At 44.1% G+C, this 26,241-nt stretch overlaps 1 protein-coding gene across 3 annotated transcripts in view; it reads left to right on the plus strand.

Moving 5' to 3' along the window:
* Window positions 1-25,390, plus strand: part of selenou1a (selenoprotein U 1a) — an 81,983-nt gene extending 56,593 nt beyond the window's left edge. For all 3 annotated transcript variants that reach the window (XM_072558004.1, XM_072558001.1, XM_072558003.1), the window contains exons 3-6: window positions 2,551-2,642; window positions 20,743-20,883; window positions 21,191-21,355; window positions 24,633-25,390. In XM_072558004.1, coding sequence (XP_072414105.1) covers window positions 2,551-2,642; window positions 20,743-20,883; window positions 21,191-21,355; window positions 24,633-24,740 — 506 coding nt within the window. In that variant the 3' untranslated portion in view covers window positions 24,741-25,390. The remainder of the gene's footprint in view (window positions 1-2,550; window positions 2,643-20,742; window positions 20,884-21,190; window positions 21,356-24,632) is intronic.
* The last annotated feature ends 851 nt before the right edge of the window (window positions 25,391-26,241 follow it).

Here is a 26,241-nt window from a genome sequence, read left to right on the forward strand (position 1 = left end):
AACAGGATCTGGACCAGATGGGCCAATGGGCTGAGAAGTGGCAGATGGAGTTTAGTTCCAAAGTTTGCGAGAATTTTTGAAGCTCGAGTGCTTGTTGTTGTGGTTTTGTTCGCCGAGCTGGGAATTTGTGTTGCAGACGTTTCGTCCCCTGTCTAGGTGACATCCTCAGTGCTTGGGGGCCTCCTGTGAAGCGCTTCTGTGATCTTTCCTCCGGCATTTATAGTGATTTGAATCTGCCGCTTCCAGTTGTCAGTTCCAGCTCTGCTGCAGTGGTTGGTATATTGGGTCCAGGTCGATGTACTCATTCATTGAATCTGTGGATGAGTGCCATGCCTCTAGGAATTCCCTGGCTGTTCTCTGTTTGGCTTGTCCTATAATAGTATTGTTGTCCCAGTCAAATTCATGTTGCTTGTCATCTGCATGTGTGGCTACTAAGGATAGCTGGACGTGTCGTTTCGTAGCTAGTTGGTGACTAGCCCAACCCAATGCCCCACAGGTTGGGTCAAAGGGTCTGTTTCCATGCTGTACATCTCTGACTCTATACTGCTTTTAATCAGAGGGAGGATTGCCCATTTTTTGCTGTAGTTTTTGTAGAGGCACACACCAGCAGACGTAGGTTTTATCAGTCCTATCTAGTTCTTTCATACTCCTAGAAAACTCAACCAAGCCACCGCATAACGTTCTGAATTCAAGTTTCTGTGATTTCTCCACAGAAGTTAACCTGAGAATTGCAGGATTCTGGATTAGAGTGGTGCTGGAAAAGCACAGCAGTTCCTGATGAAGGGCTTTTGCCCGAAACGTCGATTTTTCTGCTCCTCGGATGCTGCCTGAACTGCTGTGCTTTTCCAGCACCACTCTAATTCAGAATCTGGTTTCCAGCATCTGCAGTCATTGTTTTTACCTTGTGAGTTGCAGGAGTCATTCTAGGACTATTCTTGTACCAAGGTCAATACAGTATATCCTTCTTAAGTGGTGCCCAGCAGTTCCTCCAGATATAGTCTGACCAGGGATTTGTAGATATTTTAAATCAACCTGGTCAGGGATGTTATTACACATCTCTGGAGCAGGTGGGATGTGAAGGCAGACCTCCTGTCTCAGAGGTGGGAATACCACCACTGTGTCACAAGAACCCCTTAACCAGGATTTTGTGTAACTTCAGTGTATTCTATTCTTCAAGATATAAAGACAAACAAATGATTAATTTCTTAACCTGTTTCTGACATTTTATTATCTATGTGCCATGACCCCTAAATCTCACTGGACTTCCCCTGTCCCTGGATTCAGAGCATTTAGAAAGATCCCTGTTTTACCCTATTAGATCCAAACTTGTTAACTTCACACATGCTACCCTTGAAATCAATTTGCCACAATTTTGTCCATTTGTGTAATCTATCAATATCTCTTTGTAATGTTTTGCTTATATCTAAAGTGCCTAAAATGCTGCCTGTCTTTGTATTACCGGTAAACTTGGATGTGTCTTTATGTCCCATCATTTAAGCCACTAATGAATGCAGTGAATAGTGGAGACCCCAACATCAATCTCTATGGGACACTACTCGTCACATCATATGATTAAAGTATTCCTTATTCCTGTCTCTTCCAACCAGGTCAATCATTTAGCCTCACTTCTACTGGTTTCAACTCTAGCAGGACTTTATCACATTCCTATCTAAGTAGCATTCCCTAAATGCTTCACTTGTTATTTGCTTAAAAACATTTCTTTAGTGCTTAAATGAATTTCAGTGAATCCATTAACCCATGTTGCTCCCCTATACTATTGCCTTGTCCCATCTCTTGAATTTCCAGATTACGACATAACTGGATAGTGTACACACCTAAGAATATTCTGGCAAATAGGCCAGCTTAGGGAAAAATGGTGAAAAAACAAAATTAAAGTCTGCTTATCTGAACACGTGCACCACTTATCCAAGATGTTGCTCAAAAAGCACAGAATCTGCAGGCAGTCAATCCATCTGACATTTTATAAATTCCTGCTTTGGTAATAGAACCAGTCTGACTCAAGGTTGGGATACAGACAGACTCTAAGTTTACACCTTTTAATACATTGTCTGAGCTGAGATGTCACCTTTTTTTAAATAAAACCTTAAGTTATCTCAGGAATGTGACTTGGAAGAAGTTCTACGATTTACGTATTAATGAATCGAAACCTGCAACCCATTCTAAAAGATGAAAGACTTAACAATCTAGGTTTGTTCAATATATGGTATCAGTTGCATGACACTATGATCTTGTGCTATAAGTGAACTTATGATCCTGCCCCACTAGCTACCTGACAAAGGAGCAGCGCTGCGTGAGGCATTACTTCCAAATAAACCTGTTGGACTATAACCGGGTGTTGTGTGATTTTTAACTATGATATAATAGACATCACAGACAGACATTACCCAAAATGACCAGAGCTGTGAACTGAACATTTAGTCGTTTTTATTTGACGATCTACTAAGGAGCGGGAAGGGGCTAGAGAAATGTGTGTGTTTTTTGTCTCCCTGTTCAATCATTTAAATTAATTTAATCTCTCTGACTTTCTAGAGGAAAGGAGATTTGAGGCGGGAGAGCTGTGGATGCAGACTGGTGCAGTCATTATGGCAGTGCGGAGACCTGGATGATTCTTGTGCCGAGAGGTACTGAAATAAGCGTGCTGAACATTGTCCAAGGGTATTGCCACTCTCCAGGCAGCAATGCTTCGGTGATAACTCCTTCCATCCCCCATTACAGTTCTGTGCTATGCCTGTAACATATTTCCATGTTAAAACCTTATATAAATGGAGATTGTAATTGGATCGGAAGAGGTGACCGAGATAGAGAGGGGTGAGGTAATTGAGGGATTTGAAAACAAAATTAGAACTTCAAAATAAAAGAATTGTTTGTCCAGTAACCAGTCAGAAAAGGGGCACAGGGTGATGTGTGTTAGGATATGGGGGAAGATTTTTAGAAGGCTGGAGATTGAGAGGCCAGTCAGGAGAAGACTTCATCAATCCAAGTAGATTGAAGGGATCATAGAATCCCTACAGTGTGAAAGGAGGCCATTCACCCTATCCAGTCCACACCAAACCTTCGAAGATCATCTCACCCAGATCTGCCCTGTATCCCTGTAACCCTGCATTCTCCATGGCTAATAGACCTAACTTACACATTACAGCATACCATGTGCAATTTAGCACAGCCAATTCACCTAACCTGCACATCTTTGGACTGTGGCAGGAAACCAAGCACCCGAGGTAATCCACGCAGACATGAGGAGAATGTACAAACTCCACACAGTCACCTGTTGGTGGAATCGAACTCAGCTCCCTGGCGCCGTGAGGCATCAGTGCTAGCTGTTGAGGCAGAGAAGTGTTACCACAGAGCACAGTTGTTCCTTCTACTGGAGTGGATGTGTGCTCAGAAATTCAACACGAGGTCAAACACGAGAACAAGGCATTGCATTAATCTCACTTGTAAGGAGGGGATGCAGTTGGCAGCAGGGACTGAAAAACAATTATTTAAATCTTCATTATATTTAATTGGAAGGAATTTCCGCTCATACAATATTGGATGTCAGATAAGCAGTCTAATAATTTTGAAACAGGGAAGAATTAAGAGAAGTGCTGGTGAAGGAGAGCTGGGTGTGTCATTGTGTGAGTGTGAAAAGTAACACAGTATTTCTCTATGATGGCATCCTGGGGCAACTTGGAGCCATGCGATAGGAGTGGCTATGGATAGATCCTTGGGGATCTACCATTAGTGGCGCAAGAACAGAAAGCGAAATCTTTGATGTCTATTAACTAAGAATGGAACCAGGGATGTATAGGCTGGAGAGGTGTTGGATGGGGCTGGTGTGATCAACTGGATCAAAGGGCAAGAAAGCCCCTATGGGCATCTGGATGGGTCCGAGGTATGCCTGCCTCTTTGTAGGATATGTGGAATAGTCTTTCTGCAGCTACACCAGCACCACGCCCCACCTTTTCCTTTGCTACATCAGTGACTGTATCGGCGCTGCCTTGTGCTCCCACGAGGAGCTTGAACAGTTCATCAATTTCAGCCACACCTTCCGCCCCATCCCATCTCTCCCACCTCCCTACCCTTTCTGGACCTCTCCGTCTCTATCTCTGGTAACTGACATCCATTTCAAACCCACCAACTTCTACAGCTAACTTGACTACACCTCCTCTCATCCTCCCTCCTGCAAACATGTGATCCCATACTCCCAATTCCTTCACCTCCGCTGCATCTGCTCCCAGGATGAGGGATTCTACTGCAGGACCATCCCAGATGTCCTCCACTTCAAGGACCATAATTTCTCCTCTCCTGTGATTAATAATGCCCTCAACCACATCTCCTCAATTTACTGTATCTCTGCCCTCAAACCTCACCCCCGCCCCCCCCAAACCACAATGAGGATAGAGTCCTGCTTGTCCTCACATCCCACCCCACCACTCTCCAAATCCATATTTCCTTCCCTGTGCCTATCTGCTTTCTATTGGGATGGTTTACTCCACAATTCCTTCATCAGTTCAAAACTCCCCATCAACCTCTTGTCCACACCTGACACGTTTCCCTGCAACCGCTGGAAGTACAATACCTTCCCCTATACCTCCCCTGTCACTTCTGTCCAAGACCCCAAACAATCATTCCAAATCCAGCAGAGATTCACCTGCATTTCCTCTAACCTGGTCTATTGCATCGATCACTCCCGATGTGTTCTCCTCTACGTCGGAGAGACCAAGCACAGACTTGGGGACCAGTTCATGGAGCATCTGCATTCTGTACCCTCCAATCAACAACACCTTCTGGTTGCAAGCCATTTCAATTCTCCCTCACTCTCCCTCAGTGATATGTCCATCCTGGGCCTCTTCCTCTGTCAAAACTTAAGGAACAACACCTTATATTCCGCCTCAGGACCTTACAGCCCAAAGCCTCGACATAGAATTTACCAGCTTCAAAATCTCCTCACCCACAACCTCAACCTGTGTTCAGCCCTCCTCAACCTGACCTAACCTGCCCATCTTCCTACTCACTGACCAATCACAATAATCTGCATCCACCCATTACCACAAGACCTACCGTTCCTGTATTCACCTATCACTATCTCATCTACCTTTCCCCAGCCCCAGCATCCTCCCTCTATTTATTTCTGAGCTCCCTTCGCCCTCCCCAGTCCTGTTGAAGGGTACTGACCTGAAACGTTGACTTTCCTGCTCCTCTGATGCTGTGCTTGTCCAGCTCCACATTTTATCGACAGGGCAAGCAAGTTTACTTTTATCACACTCGTATAAGATGTCACTTGTGTCATTGACAAGTGCTGCTTCAGTTCTGTTTTAAGGATAGAAACCTAAATGAAGTTATTCAAACATGGATTTTGGAGGTGACAACATGTTCAAAGGCTTTGGAAAGGAACGAGAACTTGGATATGAAGCAGAGCTTTTCCTCTGGAGACCAGCAGGGCAAGTAAAGTGGGAACAATTTATTGGGAATAGCATCAAGGTAGTACAGGGTGAGACTTATAGACAAAGATGTGTTTTGGAGATGACATGAGGGGAAACCAGAGTGTGGGGGGGGGCGGGGGGCGGGCGGCGGGCGGGGGGCAGGGGGCGGGGGGGCGGGGGGGGCGGGGGCGGGGGGGAGTCAAATTACTGCAGATGCTGTAATCTGTATTGAAAACATCAAAGAGATCACAGTGGGTCAGATAGCATCCCTGGAGAGAGCAAGCTAGTGTTTCGAGTCTAGATGACTCTTCGTCAGAGCTGAAGTGAAATGTGGAGGGGGCAGCATTTATGCTTACATTGAGGGAGGGATGTAGCGGTGGTGAGGTGTAGAGTACTGGTGGAGAAAAGAAGTTAATAGTTCAGATTAAGTTTTCGGAATGTGAGAATGGCAGAACAATAGTGTGTCTGACAGCAGAGTTGAAAGAGAAGACAGTCCCACTGGGGTGGGGGAGGGAACGTGGTGACAGAATGTAACAAGTAAAGTTACAGGAAAGGGAATTAATGGGTGTTGGTTCGCAATTTGAAGGTGTTGAACTCAATATTGTCATAAAACACACAACACTAGCTAAAATCACAAGCTTTCCTAGCACTGCTCCTTCATCAGGTGACCGTTTTGCACAACACCTTCATCTGTGTGCAAGCACAACCCAACCTTCCCGTAGCTGGTCATTTCAACACAGTGTCCTGCTCGCATGTCCATTTGTCTGTCCTCTAACAACCTCTCATCATTCGTCTAGGCACTTTACAGCCTTCTGGACTTAATACTGAGTTCAACACCTTTAAATTAGATTAGATTAGATTACTTACAGTGTGGAAACAGGCCCTTCGGCCCAACAAGTCCACACTGACCCGCCGAAGCGTAACCCACCCAGACCCATTTCCTTACATTTACCCCTGCACTTAACACTAAGGTCAATTTAGCATGACCAATTCACCTAACCTGCACATTTTTGGACTGTGGGAGGAAACCGGAGCACCTGGAGGAAACCCACGCAGACACGGGGAGAATGTGCAAACTCCACACACAGAGTCGCCTGAATCGGGAATTGAACCCGGGTCTCTGGCGCTATGAACCAACTCTCATTTCTTCCCTTTTAGCTTTACTAAAAGGGGGCAGCATCACCATGTTGCCTCTCCCCTCCCACCCCAGTTTTAAGTCTGGCAGTCAGACACACCATTCTTCTGCCATTTCCACCTGCCGATCACTTAATGTGAACTATCAACATCTTTTCTCCATGAGCACCCTACACCCCCACCACCTCCATACACCTCCCACCCCACCCCACCAGCTATAGTGTAAATGCTGTCCCCTCCACACTTCACTCCAGCTCTGAAGAGTCATCTAGACCTGAAACAGTAGCTTGCTGTCTCTCCATGGATGCTGTCTGATCCACAGATATCTCCAGCAGTTGTTGTTTTCAGAGGGAGGGGGTAAATGGGTTTGAGATTTGATAATGAAAAGCTTCCAGTTACTGAAAAGTAAGTCATTTTCATGAGTAATTTTAAAATAGTTTACCTTTGTTAAGAAGCAGCTGTTTAGCTATGATACAATGGCTAAATATGCAGGAGATGACAGTTGAGGGCAGTTCACTGATACCAGACAAAGGTTGTCACAGACTGTGTTGATATCTCCGTTGATCTGCAAAGTCAGGAACATCACTTTGCTACTCCAACTTGAGGTCAACTGTATAGTTTGCGTCACACTGAGGACCAACTCCTGGAGCTTTCAAAATACTTGTACAGATAAGCAAGTACACAAGGCACCCTCCTATCAACAGAGGAATGTCAACAAGGAAACTGAGCTGAGAGACCCTGACTTTTGCAGACACTGTTTCTGTAATTTCCTAGGAGAGAAGCCAGAAAGCAGTTTCTCTACTGAAGTGGCCTTGTACTGTGCATAACAAAGGAATGCCTAATTAGAATTGCTAATGCTAAAAACTCATTTAATAAAGATCTAATTTCTTACTGGGATAAGCTTAGTGGAAGCTTGGCCTGGTGGAAGGTAGTGGAGTAACAGAGGCTGCTGAACAAATGGCCTCTGTCTGTGTTCGAGGTGAGGAAATAGGTGTTGGGGGTGATGGCTCGGTTGGAATGTGTGGGTGTGGGTGGAGTGCGTGGGAGTTAAGTAGGTGCGAGGGGACAGGGAGGGGTGGATGTAGGGCTACCCAGAGTTGACCTCAACCCCACCCTCATCGTTCTGCGGCCTGAGCGTGTTCTCTCTGTCTCTGGCTCTGATAAGATAGCATCAATGGTTGTTACCTCCTACTGTTTGTGATCTCATAGTATTGATAAAGAAATATCTGCAGAGTCTGGTGAGGTCAGGGGAAAAGTGTTAACTTTTTTTAAGAATGCAATGATCAGTAGTGCAACACTTTGTCAAAAGGCTGTAAGAGAGAGTACATAGAACATAGAAGAATATAGCACAGAACAGGCCCTTCAGCCCACGATGTTGTGCCAAGGATTAATTTTGATGTAAAATAAAATAACTAAACCTACGCACCCTTCAATTCACTGCTGTCCATGTGAATGTCCAGCAGTCGCTTAAATGTCCCTAATGACTTTGCTTCAACCACCACCAGTATTGGCAATGCATTTCATGCATTCACAACTCTCTGCGTAAAGAACCTACGTCTAATGTCTCCTCTATACCTTCCTCCTAATAACTGAAAACTATGATCCCTTGTGCCAGTCAATCCTGCCTTGGGGAAAAAGTTTCTGGGTATTGACTCTACCTATTCCACTCAGTATCTTGTATACCTCGATCAGGTCATCTCTCTTCCTCCTTCTCTCCAGAGAGAAAAGTCTGAGCTTAGTCAATCTCTCTTCATAAGGCAAACCCTCCAATCCAGGCAGCATCCTGGTAAACCTTCTTTGCACCCTCTCCAATGTCCCTGTATCTTTCCTATAATAGGGTGACCAGAACTGGACACAATATTCCAAGCCTGGTCTCACCAGGGACTTGTAGAGCTGTAGCAAAACCTCACAGCACTTAAACTCAATAACCCTGTTAATGAAAGCCAAAACACCATATGCTTTCTTAACAACCCTATCCACTTGGGTGGCAATTTTGAGGGATCTATGTACTTGAACACCAAGATCTCTCTGTTCCTCCACACTTCCAAGAATCCTGTCTTTAATCCTATATTCAGCATTCAAGTTCGACCTTCCAAAATGCATCACTTCAGATTTATCCAGGTTGAACTCCATCTACCACTTCTCAACCCAGCTCTGCATCCTGTCTATGTCTCACTGCGGCCTGCAATAGCCCTTGATACTATCAACATCACCTCCAATCTTTGTGTCAGCTGCAAATTTACTAGGTAAAAACAATGACTGCAGATGCTGGAAACCAGATTCTGGATTAGTGGTGCTGGAAGAGCACAGCAGTTCAGGCAGCATCCAAGTAGCTTCGAAATCGACGTTTTGGGCAAAAGCCCTTCATCAGGATTTAACCCACTCCTCATCCAAGTCATTTTATAAAAACTACAAAGAGCAGAGGCCCAAGAACAGAGCCCTGCGGGACCCCACTCAATGCTGACCTCTAGGCAGAATACTTTCCATCCACAACCACTCTCTTTTCTGTCAGCCAACCAATTCTGAATCCAGATAGCCAAGTCTCCCTGTATCCTGATTTTATGAATGAGTCTACCATGGGGAACCTTATCAAGTGCCTTGCTGAAGTCCATATACGCCACACCCACTGCTCGACCTTCGTCAACCTGTCTTGTCATCTCCTCAAAGAACTCAATAAGATTAGTTAGGCATGACCTGCCCCTCTCAAAGCCATGCTGACTGCCTTTAATCACGCTATGTTTTTCCAAATAGTCATAAATCCTATCTCTCAGAATTCTTTCCAAAACCTTGCTGACCACAGACCTAAGACTGACTGGTCTTTAAATGCCAGGGATTTCCCTATTACTTCTTGAAAAGAGGAAAAACATTGCCTCCTTCCAATCCTCTGGTACGACTCCTGTGGAGAGTGAAGAAGCAAAGATCTTCGCCAGCATCTTCGCAACCTACTTTCTCACTTCCTGGAGCAGCCTGGGATAATTCTGGTCTGGCCCTGGGGACTTATCAATCCTAATGTTTGCCAGAAGTTCCAGTACATCAACTTCATCAATCTTGATCTGTTCAAGTCTGTATTCCAGCTCCTCAAATTTCTAATTCACAACCAGGTCCCTTTCCATAGTGAAAACCAAAGCAAAAAACTCATTTAGGGTTTCCCCTATCTGCTCAGACTCCACGCACAAGTTCCCTCCACTATCCCTGATCAGCCCTATCTTCTCCCTGATCATTCCCTTATCCCTCACATATGAGTAAAATGCCTTTGGGTTCTCCCTAATCCTTCTTGCCAAGTCTTTTTCGTTCCCCCTCCTGGCTGTCCTCAGTCCATTTCTGAGCTCCTTTCTAGCAAGCCTGTAATCCTCTAAAGCTGTGCTAGATCCTTGTTCCCTCCAGTTTACGTAAGCTGCCTTCTTTCTTTTGACGAGGAACTCCTCTGTTCTTGTCATTCCAAAGCTTCTTAATCTTACCCCTTCTTTCCTGTCTCAGAGGGACTAATTCATGCATCACTCGCAATAACTGCTCCTTAAACAGTCTGCACTGTCTGCTCTGCCCTTCCTGTGGAACAATTGCTCCCAGTCTGTGCTTCCCAACTCCTATCTGATAGGGTCATATTGAGGAAAAGGAAACTTAAGTATCTTTCCTCAGTAACTGCACCTTTCCCTCTCCATGGCAATGGTAAATGTGGTCACTGTCACCAAAGCTTTCTCCCACCGCGAGATCTGACACCTATCCTGGCTTATTGCCAAGCACCAAATCCAAAATGATCTCTCTCTTTGTCGGTCTGCCTACATACTGAGTAAAGAAACCCTCCTGAACAAAATGGCTCCATCCAAACCATCTGAATTAAGGAGGTTCCAGTCAATATTGGGAAAGTTGAAATCACCCATAACAACAACCCTGCTACACCTACATTTTTACAAAATCTCTTGCCCTATCAGTTCTTCAATCTCTCTACTGTTATTAGGGAGTCTGAAGAAAACCCTCAATGAGGTGGCTGTTCCTTTGCTGTTCCTAACTTCCACCCATACTGACTCAGTAGACAAACCTTCGTCAACAACCTTTGTTTCTGTAGCTGTGACGCACTCTCTGATTAGCAATGCTACACCCACTCCTCTTTTGCCACCCTCCCTGTTCTTTTAAAATGTTCTAAACCCTGGAACATCTAGCAACCATTCCTGCCCCTGTGAAACCCACATCTCTGTTGTGGCCACAACGTCATGGCCTCAAGTACTGATCCATGCTCTATGTTCATCGCTCTTATTTCTGACACTCCTTGCTTTAAAGCAGACACATTTTAACGAATCCCTATGTTTCATCACGTAATAAACCTTCCTGATAGATTCACAGCATCCTGTTACGGCCCCATTTACAACTACCCCCCTCTCAGATGTGTAGCTCTGACTCCCACGCCCTTGCCAAACTAGTTTAAACCCTCCCAAACCACACAAGTAAATCTCCTACCCAGGACACTTGTGTCCTATACAGGTCCCACCTTCCCCAGAAGGCATTCCAATGATCTAAGTATTTGAAGCCCTCCCTTCTGCACCAGCCTTGCAGCCATGTGTTATGCTGAATTCGCTAACTGTTCCTCACCTCATTGCTACCGGTGCCACGAGACAAACCTGAGATCACTACTCTACTCGTCCTGCTCTTCAGCTTCCAACCTAACTCCCTGTAATCACTTTTCAGATCCTCAATCCCTTTCCTGGTTATATCATTGGTGCCAATATGTACCACAGTATATTATATGAGTAATATAATTTCTGAACACTGATCGCTTCCTGTGATGGCATTGTTTGCATATCATGCAATAACTCATTTACAGTTTAAATGCAAGAACTTTCCCAGACTGAGCACCACCTTATCCTCATCCATCTGCCTATTTTACTTAAAGAGACACCAGCTGCTTCTGGGGCTGCCGGGTCTGAATAGACCCATTATGGTCTGAGCCCCCAGCCCCAATCGACCTTAACAACATCACCTCCTCCCCACCCCCCACCCCCCCCCCCCCCCCCGCCAAACCCCTACAGCAAAATCCACATGCGACCTGAGCTGATTCATGTGCCATTCACTTCATTCCCTACCTCGCTGTCATTAAAGTCCTCACATTCAGTTTCTGACTCTGCCTCCCCTTAAATTTCACACAATGCCAGAGTCTGAGTTGCGCATTGGCTGCAAGTGTGAAGACTCCCAGTGTCTTGCTTCTCTTTCTCTGGACGGTCCCAACATCAGTGTTTGACCAGGTGGCTGCTTTTGGGTATTTGAAAGGAGAGAGGCATAAGCTGGTGAGAGGAGTGCAGTGCCATCTGCAGCTTCTAAGGCTTCATGGCTGAAGGAATGATCTGGGTTCCTATGGAAAGCTAGCGCCAGTGCAGGGACAGAAAGGAATGCATGACCAGACAGGCTCCACCAGATTCTGGATTAGTGGTGCTGGAAGAGCACAGCAGTTCAGGCAGCATCCAACGAGCAGCGAAATCGACGTTTCGGGCAAAAGCCCTTCATCAGGAATAAAGGCAGTGAGCCTGAAGCGTGGAGAGATAAGGTAGAGGAGGGTGGGGGTGGGGAGAGAGTAGCATAGAGTACAATGGGTGAGTGGGGAGGAGATGAAGGTGATAGGTCAAGGAGGAGAGGGTGGAGTGGATAGGTGGAAAAGGAGATAGGCAGGTCGGACAAGTCCGGACAAGTCAAGGAGACCGTTACTGAGCTGGAAGTTTGAAACTAGGATGAGGTGGGGCAAGGGGAAATGAGGAAGCTGTTGAAGTCCACATTGATGCCCTGGGGTTGAAGTGTTCCGAGGCGGAAGATGAGGCGTTCTTCCTCCAGGCGTCTGGTGGTGAGGGAGCGGCGGTGAAGGACCTGACCCAGCTGGGAATAGAATGATGGCTTTTGCCCGAAACGTCGATTTCGAAGCTCCTTGGATGCTGCCTGAACTGCTGTGCTCTTCCAGCACCACTCATCCAGAATCTGGTTTCCAGCATCTGCAGACATTGTTTTTACCCTGGGAATAGAATGATCAGCAGTCTTTAAACCAATGCATGGGGTAGCTGTTTATCAGTTGGACAAGGTTAAATAAGAGCTCAAGAAAACCAAGGGAATAACATCAAGTAATGTACACAACATGAGTGGAAGCTAAACAATTTAATTAAAGCAGGAGAGAGAAATAAGACAAATGCAAGTAGAATATTACAGTTGAGTAACAAGTTTTAATATCTAACCCAAATGAGTGTTCTTTATGGACAGAAATAGTAATGAAGGGGTTGCAGGCCCAAATTTAATTTTGAGAGTATGACATGACTGTAAAACAATCTGGAGTGGACACTGAATTAATCAGGTTATAATGTTTACAGGAAAGAAGAGAAGGTCGAGGGAGGGACACAGCCTTTAATGATAAAGGATGTTATCATGTCATTGATTTGAGAGGCCAAAGCACAGATCTGGAGACCACAATTGGAAAGGGAAAGATTGTCCACTTGGACTACAAGAGTTAAATGCCGAGGAGAGATTAAACAATCTAATGTACTTAGAATTTAGAAGATTAAAGAGAGATTTGATCACATTTTTCACGATATTAAGGGGCAAAGACAATGTGCAGAGGGAAACAATTAGGATGGGGAATCTAGGACACGGAACATAATCTAAGAATCTGAGCCAGATCTGTCAGGAGCGAAATTAAGAAGCCCTTCTACGCACAAAGGGTGATAGATGTTTGGAACTACCTACACAGATGGCAATTGGTGTTTGATCAGTTAATCATTTTTAAACTGAGATTGAGAGGGTTTTATTATCATCAGTCCTGTGTAAATGTAGTTGAGTATGAAGTACATGGACACATACTTTGTAGGCACCTTGCATGAATACTGTGGGTGGTTTCAAGTGTGCTTGACCCCTCAGCTATAAGTCCTGTGGATAGCAGTGTGGTGGAGGTATTTGGTTGCTACTCCTTTTTCACTTTACAAAGCAGAGTTTGGTTCCAAAATGTTTGCTTTCATAAAGTTACATTTACAAAAAATGATTGGCACTCCATTCAATACCTCTACCACCGAGACACAATGTGTACCATCTACAAGATGTAATGTAGAGATTCATCAAGGCTCCTTAGTCAGTACTTCCAAAGACCTTTCAGACTTGAAGGTAGTGGTGAATACTGATGTTGCATAAGATCATAGTAATAGGTACAGGAGTAGATCATTCAACACCTTGAGCTTGCTCCACCATTCAATAGGATCATGACTGATCCAACATTCCTCATGTTCACTTTCCTGCTCTTTCCCTATTACCCTTGATTCCCTACTGATAGCAATCTATTTCAGTCTTAAATATACACAAGGACTCAGGACCCAGAGCTTCCTGTGGCAAGGAGTTCTAAAGACTCAACCCTCTGAGAGAAGAAATTCCTCCTTAAATTGGTGCCCCTTTATTCTGAGACTATGCCTTCTGGTCCTAAATTCTCTCAGGAGGGGAAACATTCTCTCAGCATTTACCCTGACAACCCCCTTAAGAATCTCAATTGTTTCAATGAGATCACGTCTCATTCTTAACTCCAGTCAGCAGAGTTCCAACCTGTTTAACCTTTGCTCATAACTTGCTCTATATTTGAGATCGTCCAAGTAAACCTTTCAACTGCCTCCAATAAAATATTTTTCCTTAAGTAAGTGGATTCAAACAGCTCACAATACTCCAGAAGTGGTCGCATCAGCACCTTGTATGTTTGCAGTAAGACTTCCCCTATTTTTACATTCCACCTTTAAAATGTTGTCCTTTTTTCCATTAGCCTTCCTGATTACCTGCTGCACGTGTGCTAGCATTTTGTGTTTTCTGCACAAGTATCCCCAAGTCCTTTTGAGTTGTAGCTTTCTTCCATTTAAATAATGCTCTGTTCTGATGTTCTTCCTTCCAAAATGAACAACTTCACATTTTCCGACATTACTCAATTTACCAACTTTTTGCCCACTTACTTAACCCTAACTAATCTTTCTGTAAACGATTTGTATCCCTCTCACAACTTGCCTTTCCAACTATTTTTGTGTTATCTGCAAATTTGGTTGTAGTACATTCATTTCCTACCTCCAAGTCATTAATATATATTGTAAGCAGTTGCAGTCCCAGCACTGATCCTAGTGGAACCCCACTGGTTACATGTTACCATCTTAAAAAAAAAACAAATCCTTATTCCCACTTGCTGTCTCCTGACTACTAGCCAATTCTCAATCACACCAATCAACACTGTGGCGTCATATCTTATGTCTTAACCCTTTCTGAGGTATCGTGTCAAATGCTTTCTGGAATTCAAAATATGACACATTTACCGGTCCCCCTTTATTCACTTTGGTTGCGACTTCCTCAAAGAACTCCCAAAAATTAGTTAGACATGATTTCCCTTTCTGGAGCCATGTTAACTCTACCTGATTAGATTATGATTTTCCAAATGTGTTGCTATCACTTAACAAGTGATTCCAACACCCTTCTAACAATAGATGTTAAGCTAATCAGTTATAGTCAACAGTTTTTTTTGCCTCCCTTCCTTTTTAAATAGGTGTGTCATGTTGGCAGTTCTCCAATCTTCTCGGATCTCTTTGGTCTCCTTGCCCTTGCAGCTAAAGGGATCAAGGGATACGAGGAAAGGGTAGGAATGGAATACTGAGATTGCATGATCTGCCATGATCATATTGAATGGTGGTGCAGCCTCGAAGGGGTGAATGGCCTAATAATATAGCTATTTTTTGTGTTTCTTCAGAATCCAAAGCTATTTGAGAAATTATAATCAATGCAACAACTATCTCTGTAGCTACTTGTTTCTGTCAGGATCCTAGAATCAAGCCATCCATTCCAGGGGACTTCTCTACCTTTAGCCCCATTAGCTTGTCTAATACTATTTCCCCAGTGATGGTGATAGTACTTAATTCCTCCACCGAATTCTTTAATATGAATGGAATTCTCAAAGTACCTTCCACCCCAGCATCTGATGCACAATATCTATTTCATTGTTTTGCCATTTCCTTGTTCCTATAACTATCTCCCCAGATTCTTTCTCCAGATAATGATTAAAGTTACCCATAATTATTGCTCCTATATTTGTTGATTTATAGCTTTTCCTGCAATGCGGCTACTGTTGTAGGGATCCTATCGATGTCTTCATTCCCTTGCTTTTTTTTTAACCTCCCATCCAAATGGACTCTACATCATTCAAGCCTAGATTTTCTCTCACAACTGTCCTCATTTCCTCTCCTGTTAACAGTGCTACCTTTTATTTCCCACCTGTCTTTCCAAAAGGTCAAATATTCCTGCATGTTAGTTTTATAGAATGTTAGTAACCTAGTTTTGATTTCCTTGTGACCATTTATCAGTTGTTGGAGGGAATCCTGAGGGACAGGATCTACATGTAGATGCAAGGATTGATTAGGGATAGTCAGCATGACTATATGCGTGGGAAATCATGCCTCACAAACTTGATTGAGTTTTTTGAAGAAGTAACAAAGAGGATTGATGAGGGCTGAGCGGTGGATGTGATCTATATGGACTTCAGTAAGGCATTCGACAAAGTTCTCCAAGGGAGACTGGTTAACAAGGTTAGATCTCATGGAATACAGGGAGAACTAGCCATTTGGATACAGAAGTGGCTCAAAGGTAGAAGACAGAGGGTGGTGGTGGAGGGGGGTTGCTTTTCAGACTGGAGGCCTGTGACCAGTGGAATGCAACAAGGACTCGTGCTGGGTCCACTACTTTTCATCATTTATATAAATGATTTGGATGTGAACATAGGTATAGTTAGTAAGTTTGCAGATGACACCAAAATTGGAGGTGTAGTGGACAGCAAAGAAAGTTACCTCAGAGTATAACGGGATCTTGATCAGATGGGCCAAAGGACTAAGCATGTTTAAATTTAGATAAATGTGAGGTGCTGCATTTTGGAAAAGCAAATCTTAGCAGGAGTTATACACTTAATGGTAAGGTCCTAGGGAGTGTTGCTGAGCAAAGAGACCTTGGAGTGCAGGTTCATAGCTCCTTGAAAGTGGAGTCGCAGGTAGATGGGATAGTGAAGAAGGTGTTTGGTATGCTTTCCTTTATTGGTCAGAGTATAGAGTACAGGATTTGGGAGGTTATGTTGCAGCTGTGAGGCGACTTTTGGAATATTGCGTACAATTCTGGTCTCCTTCCTATTGGAAGGATGTTATGAAACCTGAAAGGGTTCAGAAAAGATTTACAAGGATGTTGCTAGGGTTGGAGGATTTGAGCTATAGGGAGATGTTGAATAGGCTTGGACTGTTTTCCTTGTATCGTCAGAGGCTGAGGGGTGACCTTATATAAGTTTATAAAATCATGAAGGGCATGGATAGGATAAATAGAGAAAGTCTTTTCCCTGGGGTAGGGGTGTCCAAAACATAGGTTTAGGGTGAGAGGGGAAAGAGTTAAAAGGGACATAAGGGGCAACATTTTCACACAGAGGGTGGTACCTGGATGGAATGAGTTTCCAGAGGAAGTGGTGGAGGCTGGTAAAATTGCAGCATTTAAAAGGCATCTGGATGGGTATATGAATAGCAAGGGTTTAGAGGGATTTGGGCCAAGTGCTGGGAAATGGGACTAGATTGGGTATGGGTATCTGGTCAGCGTGGACGAGCTGGGCTAAAGGGTCTGTTTCCGTGCTGTACATCTCTATGATTCTGTGATGTCTTCATAATGACAATGAGATCCTATCCATTTCTCTCGATTTTCGCGGTTAGTTTATCCCCCTTATTCTGAATGCTACCTGTGTAAAGATACAAAGTATTTAAATTTATTTGATTATCAAATTTCTCCACACTTCTATGAATATTTGATGCGAATACTGTTCACACATGTTCTATTCTTTCCTTTTATTTTCTGGCAACAATAAGCCCTGTCACTAACCTTCTCCTTTAACTTTGATTTTCTAATTTTTCATGAAACTAAACAATTATTTAGTGTTCTCATGTTAGAGGCACATATTGGAGTATTACCACTTTTAGAGTGATCTGTTTTTAAGAACTTTAACAGGTGGAAGAGCCAAGTACCTGGGTGTCATCACATGTCCAGGAACCATGTCACTGTAGAACATAGAACATTACAGCACCTTTTGGCCCTTGATGTTGCAATGACCTATGAAACCAATCTGAAGCCCGTCCAACTTGCACTATTCCATTTTCATCCATATGTTTATCCAATGACCATTGAAATGCCCTTAAAGTTGGCAACTCTACTACTGCACATTGTTGCACCCCAGAAAAAGGATGTGTCCTGAGCAGGCTTATCCAATGGGGGTGGGTGGGGATCCTACTTCAATTTGTCTGTCACTCATTAGGCTAGTGAGTAAATTTCAAAAAAGATTTGATTTGGCACGATAGTAAATAGAAATTTCATTTAAAAACAATTGTTGAGCAATAAATTAATAATTTAACCGAGTAGTTAACAAATGGGTCCATTAAAAAGTACAGTGTAGCAGAGCACAAAGAACAAAGAAAGTTTACAGCCCAGGAACCGGCCCTTTGACTCTTCAAGCTTGAGCCGATCCAAATCTACTGTCTAAACCTGTCGCCCAATTCCTAAGCATCTGTATCCCTCTGCTCCTCACCTACTCATACATCAGTCCAGACGCATCTTAAATGAATCTACCGTGCCTGCCTGTACCACCTCTGCTGGCAACGTGTTCCAAATGCCCACCACCCTCTGTGTGAAGTACTTGCCGCGTGTATCCCCCTTAAACTTTCCATCTCTCACCTTGAAAGTGTGATCTCTCGTTACTGAATTCTTCATCCTGGGAAAAGCGTGTTTCTATCCACCCTGTCTATATCCTTCATAATTTTGTAAACTTCAATCAGGTCCCCCCTCAATCTCCTTTTCTCTAATGAAAATAAACCTAACCTACCTAACTTTCTTCATAGCCAGCACCTTCCATACCAGGAAACATCCTCATAAACCTTCTCTGCACCCTCTCCAAAGCATCCACATCCTTTTGGTAATGTGGCAACCAGAACTGTACACAGTATTCTAAATGTGGCCGAACCAATGTATTGTACAAATTTTAACATGACTTGACAGCTTTTATACTCCATACCCCGTCCAATGAAGACAAGAATACCATATGCCTTCTTGACCACTCTATCCACCTGTGCAGCAACCTTCAGGGTACAATGGACTTGCCCTCCCAGATCTCTCTGCCCATCAACTTTTCCCAAGGCTCTTCCGTTCATTGTGTAATTCGCTCTAGAATTAGTCTTGCCTAAATGCATCACCTCATTTGTCTGGATTGAAAACCGTCTGCCACTTTTCCGCCTAACTCTCCAGTCTATCTATACCCTCCTGTATTCTCTGACAGTCCCTTGTGCTTTCTGCTCCTTCACCAATCTTCGTGTCATTTGCAAACTTGCTGATCATACCAACAGGGCCCTCTTCCAGATCATTTATGTATATTACAAACAAGAGTGGCCCAACACTGACCCCTGTGGAACATCACTGGTCACCTTTCTCCATTTCGAGAAACTTCCTTCAACTACTGCTCTCTGTCTCCTGTTGCTCAACCATTTCTTTATCCACCTAGCTAGAACACCCTGCCCACCATGTGACTTCACTTTCTCCATTAGTCTACCATGGGGAAACCTTATCAAATGCCTTACATCCATGTATTTGACATCAACAGCCCTACTTTCATCTAACAACTTGGTCACTTCCTCGAAGAACTCTGTTAAGTTGGTAAGGCACGATCTCCCCTGCACACAACCATGTTGCCTATCACTGATAAACCCATTCTTTTCTCCAGCAACTTTCCCACCACTGACGTCAGGCTCACTGGTCTGTAGTTACCCGGAATATCCCTACTACCCTTCTTGTACAGGGGGACAACATGAGTAATCCTCCAGTCCTCTGGCACCTCACCTGTATTTGAGGATGCCACAAAGATATCTGTCAGCTATTTTCTCTCTCTCCTCCCTCAGCAACCTGAGATAGATCCCGTCTGGTCCTGGGAATTTGTCCACCTTAATAACATCTAGCCTACCCAACACACCTTCCTTACTTATGTCAACGTGATCAAACTTCTATCTCTAATCTGAACATTCATCATGTTCCTCTCCTCAGTGAAGACTGATGCAAAGTAATCATTCAGAATCTCACCCATTCACTCAGGTTCGACACACAGCCTTCCTTCATTATCCTTTAGTGGACCAATCCTTTCTCTAATTACCCGCTTGCTTCTTACATAAAATAAAATGCTTTGTGATTCTCCTTAATTCTGCTCGCTAAAGCTATTTCATGACCCCTTTTTGCCTGCTTGATTCCTCATTTAAGACTTGTTCTACTCTTCCGATATTCCTCCAGGGCCCATTCTGTTCTTAGCTGCCTAGACCTTATGTATGCTTCCCTTTGTCTCTTGGCTATTCAAACTTTCTTTTTGTCTTTTTGACTAAGAAGCAGAGGTAGAAAACGAGACTGATGAGGCTCAAATCCTAATTTCCATGAAAAGGAGAGGGGATGAAGACTGAGCTAAAGTCGGGTGTACCAGTTTACCTCTGGTAGTGCACTCTCTTAGCTGGCATCGAGTGAATTTATGGGGAAGTGGAAAATAGATCAAATTCTTCCTCTTCCAGCTGCATGATAAATAGGTTCTTGGGCAGAGAAGAGGAGAAGATGAAGGCTGTTTGTGTTTACCCCAGTTTCATGTTTCACTCCCTCTCTCCCTGCCTGCAACCCTGCATCATAAAGTTGGAAGATGACTGCACAATTTTTGGCACTATTCGCAATCATTCAGATGCTGAAACAGCATTGCCCAAATGCAGCAAAGCCTGGGCAATATTTAGGATGGGCTGACAAGTAAAAAGTAACATTTGTGCAATACGAGTGCCAGGCAATGACCAATTCCATTGAGATAATTTATCCATCTCCCCTTGGCATTACCATTGCTGCATCCTCCACTATCAACATCCTGGGGGTTAGCATTGACTGAATTGCAGGCTAGCTTTAAATGTTGCTCGTCTCACTCAAACTTACTAGCAGGTTTTGTTTTGGTTCTCATACAACTAGTCTGTAAATGAACAGAGTAACGTTTATGTGCTAGCTGCCAGATAGAATAGGTGTGATTGATGGTATATCGTAATTCCTGACCTCTTTTTCCAATTTTCCCCCAAAGAGGTTGAAACATTCAGAAAACATGATACTAAACTGATGTCATCTCCTTCTGCTGTAGGAGGCCACCGAAATCTCCTCTCTCAAACCCCAGCTTGACGAGTTAGGGGTCCCTCTGTATGGAGTCGTCAAAGAAGATATCAATAATGAATTAAAGAACTTCCAACCCTTTTTCAAAGGCGAGATATTTCTAGATGAAGAGGTAGGGGTCAAGTCATGGCCTGTGAAACCGCAAGTGATGGGATGTAAATATTTAATCCGCAACTGTGTGTGTGTGTGTGTGTGTGTGTGTGTGTGTCTTATCTACATGTGGGCTGATGTGTGTGTTCGTGGCATGTTGTTTACACGAAGGTGTTCATCTGGTTTGTTTGTGTATCAGTGATATTGAGCCAACAATAGATTGTGTTCTATGAAATGAATGGGAGTGGATGTTTTGCAGAGTTCATTTGTTGCCAGTATCAGTTTGCCATCCAGTTAATGCCTGACTGTATGAATTGTTCCATCTTTAGAAACGCTTTTATGGGCCAAACAAACGCACCATGGGACTCCTTGGCCTTTTACGTCTGGGTGTTTGGAGGAATTTTTTGCGAGCCTGGCGAAAGGGATTCGGTGGAAATACAGATGGAGAAGGATTCATCCTTGGAGGAGTATTTGTTGTCGGAGCTGGAGATCAGGTCAGGAAATGCAATGCCTCCTTCTCAAGCTTCACAAACAGGACTGTTATGGTAGATCCACTGAACTGGTTTCTCCCTACCTCACCTCTATTTCTTTCTCACCCCATGTTCTTAAGCCTGTGTCATTTCCAACAATTTCCTGACTCTAACTACAGAAAAGTTACAAACCGAAAGAGACCATTCATTCTTTCATGCTAATGTTAGCAATGACCATGGATGTTTAATCCCTCAATCCCTCCATTTCCCCTCAGGAGCTTACTTTCATTGAATGCATAGTCCATCTTTTCCATTTCTGGTAATAGACATCCTAAGCCCAGTGCATCCATAGTTACCTTCAATATACTTTCTCAAAACTCCTCTTCTATTTCCCCAGTTACTCGAGTCCCTGTTACGTTTGTTTGGATGGTGCAGCCTTCTATATTTGCATTTTCAAAATGTCTTTCTTCTCTTTCCCCCAACAAAAGAATCTGTTCACTATGGTTAACAGGGTGCTCTACTGTGTCCATTCTATATTTTAATGCTCTTCTGTTCTCACCATTCCCCTCAATTCCAGAACTTCCAGCCCTATCAGTGGATCATTGCGTGTCACTCCCAAACACACCTCCCCTTCCTCTCCTAAATTCTGAAGGGACCGGTCCCTCCCCAGTTCACTGGTTCTACCTTCAATCAACCCAATGCTGCCGTTCCTTTCTTTGCCATCTTTCTATGGCATGCAGGAGATGCAAGTTCTCTCTTTTACCTCCTCCATTCTCATCTTGCAAATACTTCAAGCATATTTTCCAAATGAAACAGAATTTTATTTCAGCTTCTTTCAATGTTGTATGCTCATGATGTGGTTTCCTCTACGTTAGAAAGGCCATTCGCAGACTGAGTGACTGCTTTGAGGAACACATTCAGTCTATAAGCATGTACCCGAGCTCCCAGTAACCTGTCATTTTAATTCTCAACCTCGCTCCCACTCTGAGCTATCTGTTTTGGGATGCCACTGACATGAGGCAGTGGGAGGGGGATTGTGGGAGTTGGCAGGATGGCTGGGATGGGAGCAGATCACAGAGTAGGGTGGGGGCAGGGATGACCTGAGAGGGTTTACTTGTCATTGCTTTCAGTACCCCCCACACCCTCAAAGGGGTGAGGCATAAAGACCACACCCTCGTGCCTGACTAAATGTTATTGTTCTGTTCACCCGGGTGAAGGCATCTGGGGAGTGATAAGGAGTAAAGAGGAAAATGGGACCTGAAGCAACAGGTTTGTCTCGGCATTGATGGACAGGATGCAGACTGGAATGGGCAGATGCAAATTCAAATTATGTCTCAAGATTAAAATGGTGTGACTTTATAGAATAGAGAGAAGATAATAACAGGAGTTCAGTGATAAGGGCAGACGTCACAGTTGATAGAATATGGAATTAGCATGAAGCATCACAAACTCAGGTGTAGAAGGCAAGGGTACCACAAGCTGTATGACACAAGGACGGACATATTCCTGCTAGAAAGTAAGTCCAGGAGTTTGCAGCAAAGGTCAGGGGGCAGAAAGCCGGAGGCAGAGTTGGCCAGGATTACAAAATTCAGAGACTGAAGAGGAATATTCAGAGGCGTGATATTCTGGCCAGAAATCTAAGGATGGCTGACCTGAAAAACTAAGTTGCAGAGCCAGATGATGGAAGTGTTGACCGATGAGGCTAAATGAAGTCACTTTAAAATAAAAGCAATAGAGTAGCTGAGTCCAGTGAGGCCCCAATGAAACCCAATGTAGACCAGTGTATTTCAGTACAACCCAGTCTAGTCCCATGTAGACCAATGAAGCCCTGTGTAGGCCAGTGCAACCCAATGTAGTCCTGTGCGTTCCAATGAAGATTAATGCAGTTTAATGCAGAAACATAAAGTTGATACTCAGACAAATCCATACATTTGAAAGCTAAATTTGAGTGAAGATCAAGAGCTTAATGATGGTCACTGAAGATGTTACCTAGTACGGTGACAAAATGTGTGAAAATGAACCTCCCAACTCAGCAAGCAAACCTACATCCAGAACCTCAAACTGAGCTACAAATCTTTTCAAAACTCACTAGCTTAATGAAGTCAAAATCAAAGGAAAACTAAAAGAAAGCATTGTTGGCAGTTGGCCCAGGTAATTTTAAACCAACAGTTAAAAACCTATCGTTTTGACTAAAATGAACTCCTATTGGAGCCGGTAAAAAAGTGTCAGTGAGGAGAGGGGGGCGAAGAGAGAAGGGTGACGGTGAATAATGAGGTGACCCAAAGGCAGTTGCCTGGCTCAGGGTTATCTGGGAAGAAAGTCCTTCTATTGTAATACAAACTATTGATCTCCTTGTGCATGGACATTTCCCTAAAGCCCCATCACTACAGCCCCTCTCTCTGCTTCCATACAAAAGGGCAATTATGTAAGTTTCAAAGCCACAAGAGAATGCCATTCAGCCCCTTCAACCTGTACTGCTCCTTGATAAGTTCACAGCTGATGTGAATGTGGCCTGAACTCCACTTCTGCAGGGTCCCCATTATCTTTGATTCTTGGATTCCCTTATCGATCGGAAATCTGTCTCACTCAGCCTTCAACATCTCCAATAATCTGGCCTCAACTGCTCTCTGAGGAAGAGAATTCCGACAATTGATGACTCTCTGAGAGAGCAAATTCATCCTCAGTCATTCATCATCATTGGGTGACCCCTTTATTTTCAAACTGTTCCTTTTTGTTTTAGATACCCCATGAGGGTATTCCTTCTCAGTATTTACCCTGTCATCAGCTCCCTCCTCCCCCCCCCCCCCCCCCACCTTGATCAATAAGATCACCTTGCTAAACCCCAATCAGCATTGGCCCAACCTGCTCAACCTTTTCTCATAAGACCATCTCTTCATATTCCTCCTTACATAGGGGGAGCAAAACTGAACACGTGCCCCAGGTGTAGTCTCACCAACGCCCTCCACAATTGTAGCAAAGCTTCCCTCCTTTAAAGCTACATCTCCTTGCAGTTAAGGCATACATTCCATTTGCCTTCTGAAGTACTTTGCTGTACCTGCATTCTATCCTGTGTTGAGGGGAGTGGATGAAGATGAGCGAAGATGATGTGAGAGAAGTGGGAGAGGGCAATGAATGAGGAAGGACATTGGGTGAGGGGAGTGGTTGGTCAGGGACATGAGGAAAGGGAGGGTGTGGGAGAAGGGAAGGACTTGGGAATAGGAAAGGAGGAGGGGGGTTAGGGGTGGAACCAGGTTGTTTGCTGCTCTTGGCCTTGATACTAGCTGCTGTTGTATTCACGCAGGGAGTCCTCCTGGAGCACCGGGAGAAGGAGTTTGGTGACGCTGTTGATATCCACTCTGTCCTTGAAGCAGCCAGGAAGGTCAGGCCTCTGAGAAACACCGATAAATAGACTACCAGCAACTGAAAATCAACAGGAAATGCCACAGTGAAACTGCTGTTCAGTATCAAGTAATTCTTGCATAGCACTGGCTCCCCAACCACTGCTTCACTGTTCCCTCTCCCTCTGTCCCTTCCAAGCTCTGTCCCTACGAAACCCTCTCCCTCCACCCTTCCAAACCCTGTGCACCCTCCAAACCCTGCCCCCTTCCAAATGCTCTCCTTCTGCCTCTCCAAACCCTGCCTCTCTGTTCCCTTCAAATCTTGTCCCTCCGGCCCCTCTAAACTCTGCTCCCTCCAAACCCTCTCCTTCTGCCTTCTCAAAACTCCTTGCCTTTTCCCACTTCCAAACTGTATTCCTAACTCCCTAGAATTCTTCCTCCAGTGCCACCCTACATGAACCCTGCCTCTCTGCGTTCCGAACCTAGCTATCTAGCCCAAGAGCTGTGCCCTTCTGCCCTTCACCCTGTGCTTCTTGGGGCTGCTGTGTGTTGTTGCCCTGCACTGTATTAATGAGGGTCTGATCCTAAATCCATCGGTTCATGACCTGATATTTACAGAGTGGGTCAGGAGTGAATTTCTGGCACTGAATTGAAGTGGAAACTGTTCTGTAACCTGAACCTAATCACAATAAAAGAATATTGTTATTAATTTCAACAAGAATCTCACTTACCAATTATTGATCCTTTTCAAATCTTATATAGCCCTCAAACTACAGATTAACCCCCTTGTGTTGAAGCAGTTGGGGAACCAATGGGGCACTGTGCCAGAGCATCCTGAATATCCCCTGCTGAAAAGGGCATTCACTGGTCAGTGGCACCTTTCTTACACTCATGTGGGATGTGAGCATCACTGACTAGGCTTATCCCTAAATGCCGTGGAACTGAGTGTTTCACATGGCTGAGCCTGGAGCCATATGTTGGCTAGACTGGATAAGGACAGCAGATTTGCTTCCCTGAAGGGTATTAGTGAATCAGTAGGTTTTGAACAATAATCAATGATAATTGTCAAGGCTACTGTTACTGAAATGAGCTTTTTAGTTCTGTGGACATTAATTCAATTTAAATACCACCCACTGAAGTGGGATTTGAGTCCATGAACTCGGGGTACCATAACTCCTGTAGGAATGCGTTCACGCTGGTGTTCTCTACACATTGCCCAGTTCTGGGAAGAGAGCATCTCCTGGGCAGTGCCATACGCTGGGAATAATGTTCATGAAGGCAATCGCTGTGTATGCTGTCACTCAGTCTGACCTGTAGGTTTGATGTTCTGTTTATAAACTTGGACCATATTATCCATTCAAATTTTCATTTGTCACTCACCAAGCACTTATGCACTTCGCTTCAAGAGGGGCCCTGTACTGTATTTGTAGCAAGAAAATCATTTCGGTTAACTGCAGTAAAGTTCCAGAAAGTACTGTGGAGTGTTTTTGGGAGGCACTCAGGTGAGTGCAATTGAATCGCTGTGCATGATCTTGTGAATATAGGCGTTGAGTACAAGAGCAAAGAAGTTCT

Source organism: Chiloscyllium punctatum, chromosome 38 (assembly GCF_047496795.1).
Source record: "Chiloscyllium punctatum isolate Juve2018m chromosome 38, sChiPun1.3, whole genome shotgun sequence".
Lineage (NCBI taxonomy): Eukaryota > Metazoa > Chordata > Chondrichthyes > Orectolobiformes > Hemiscylliidae > Chiloscyllium > Chiloscyllium punctatum.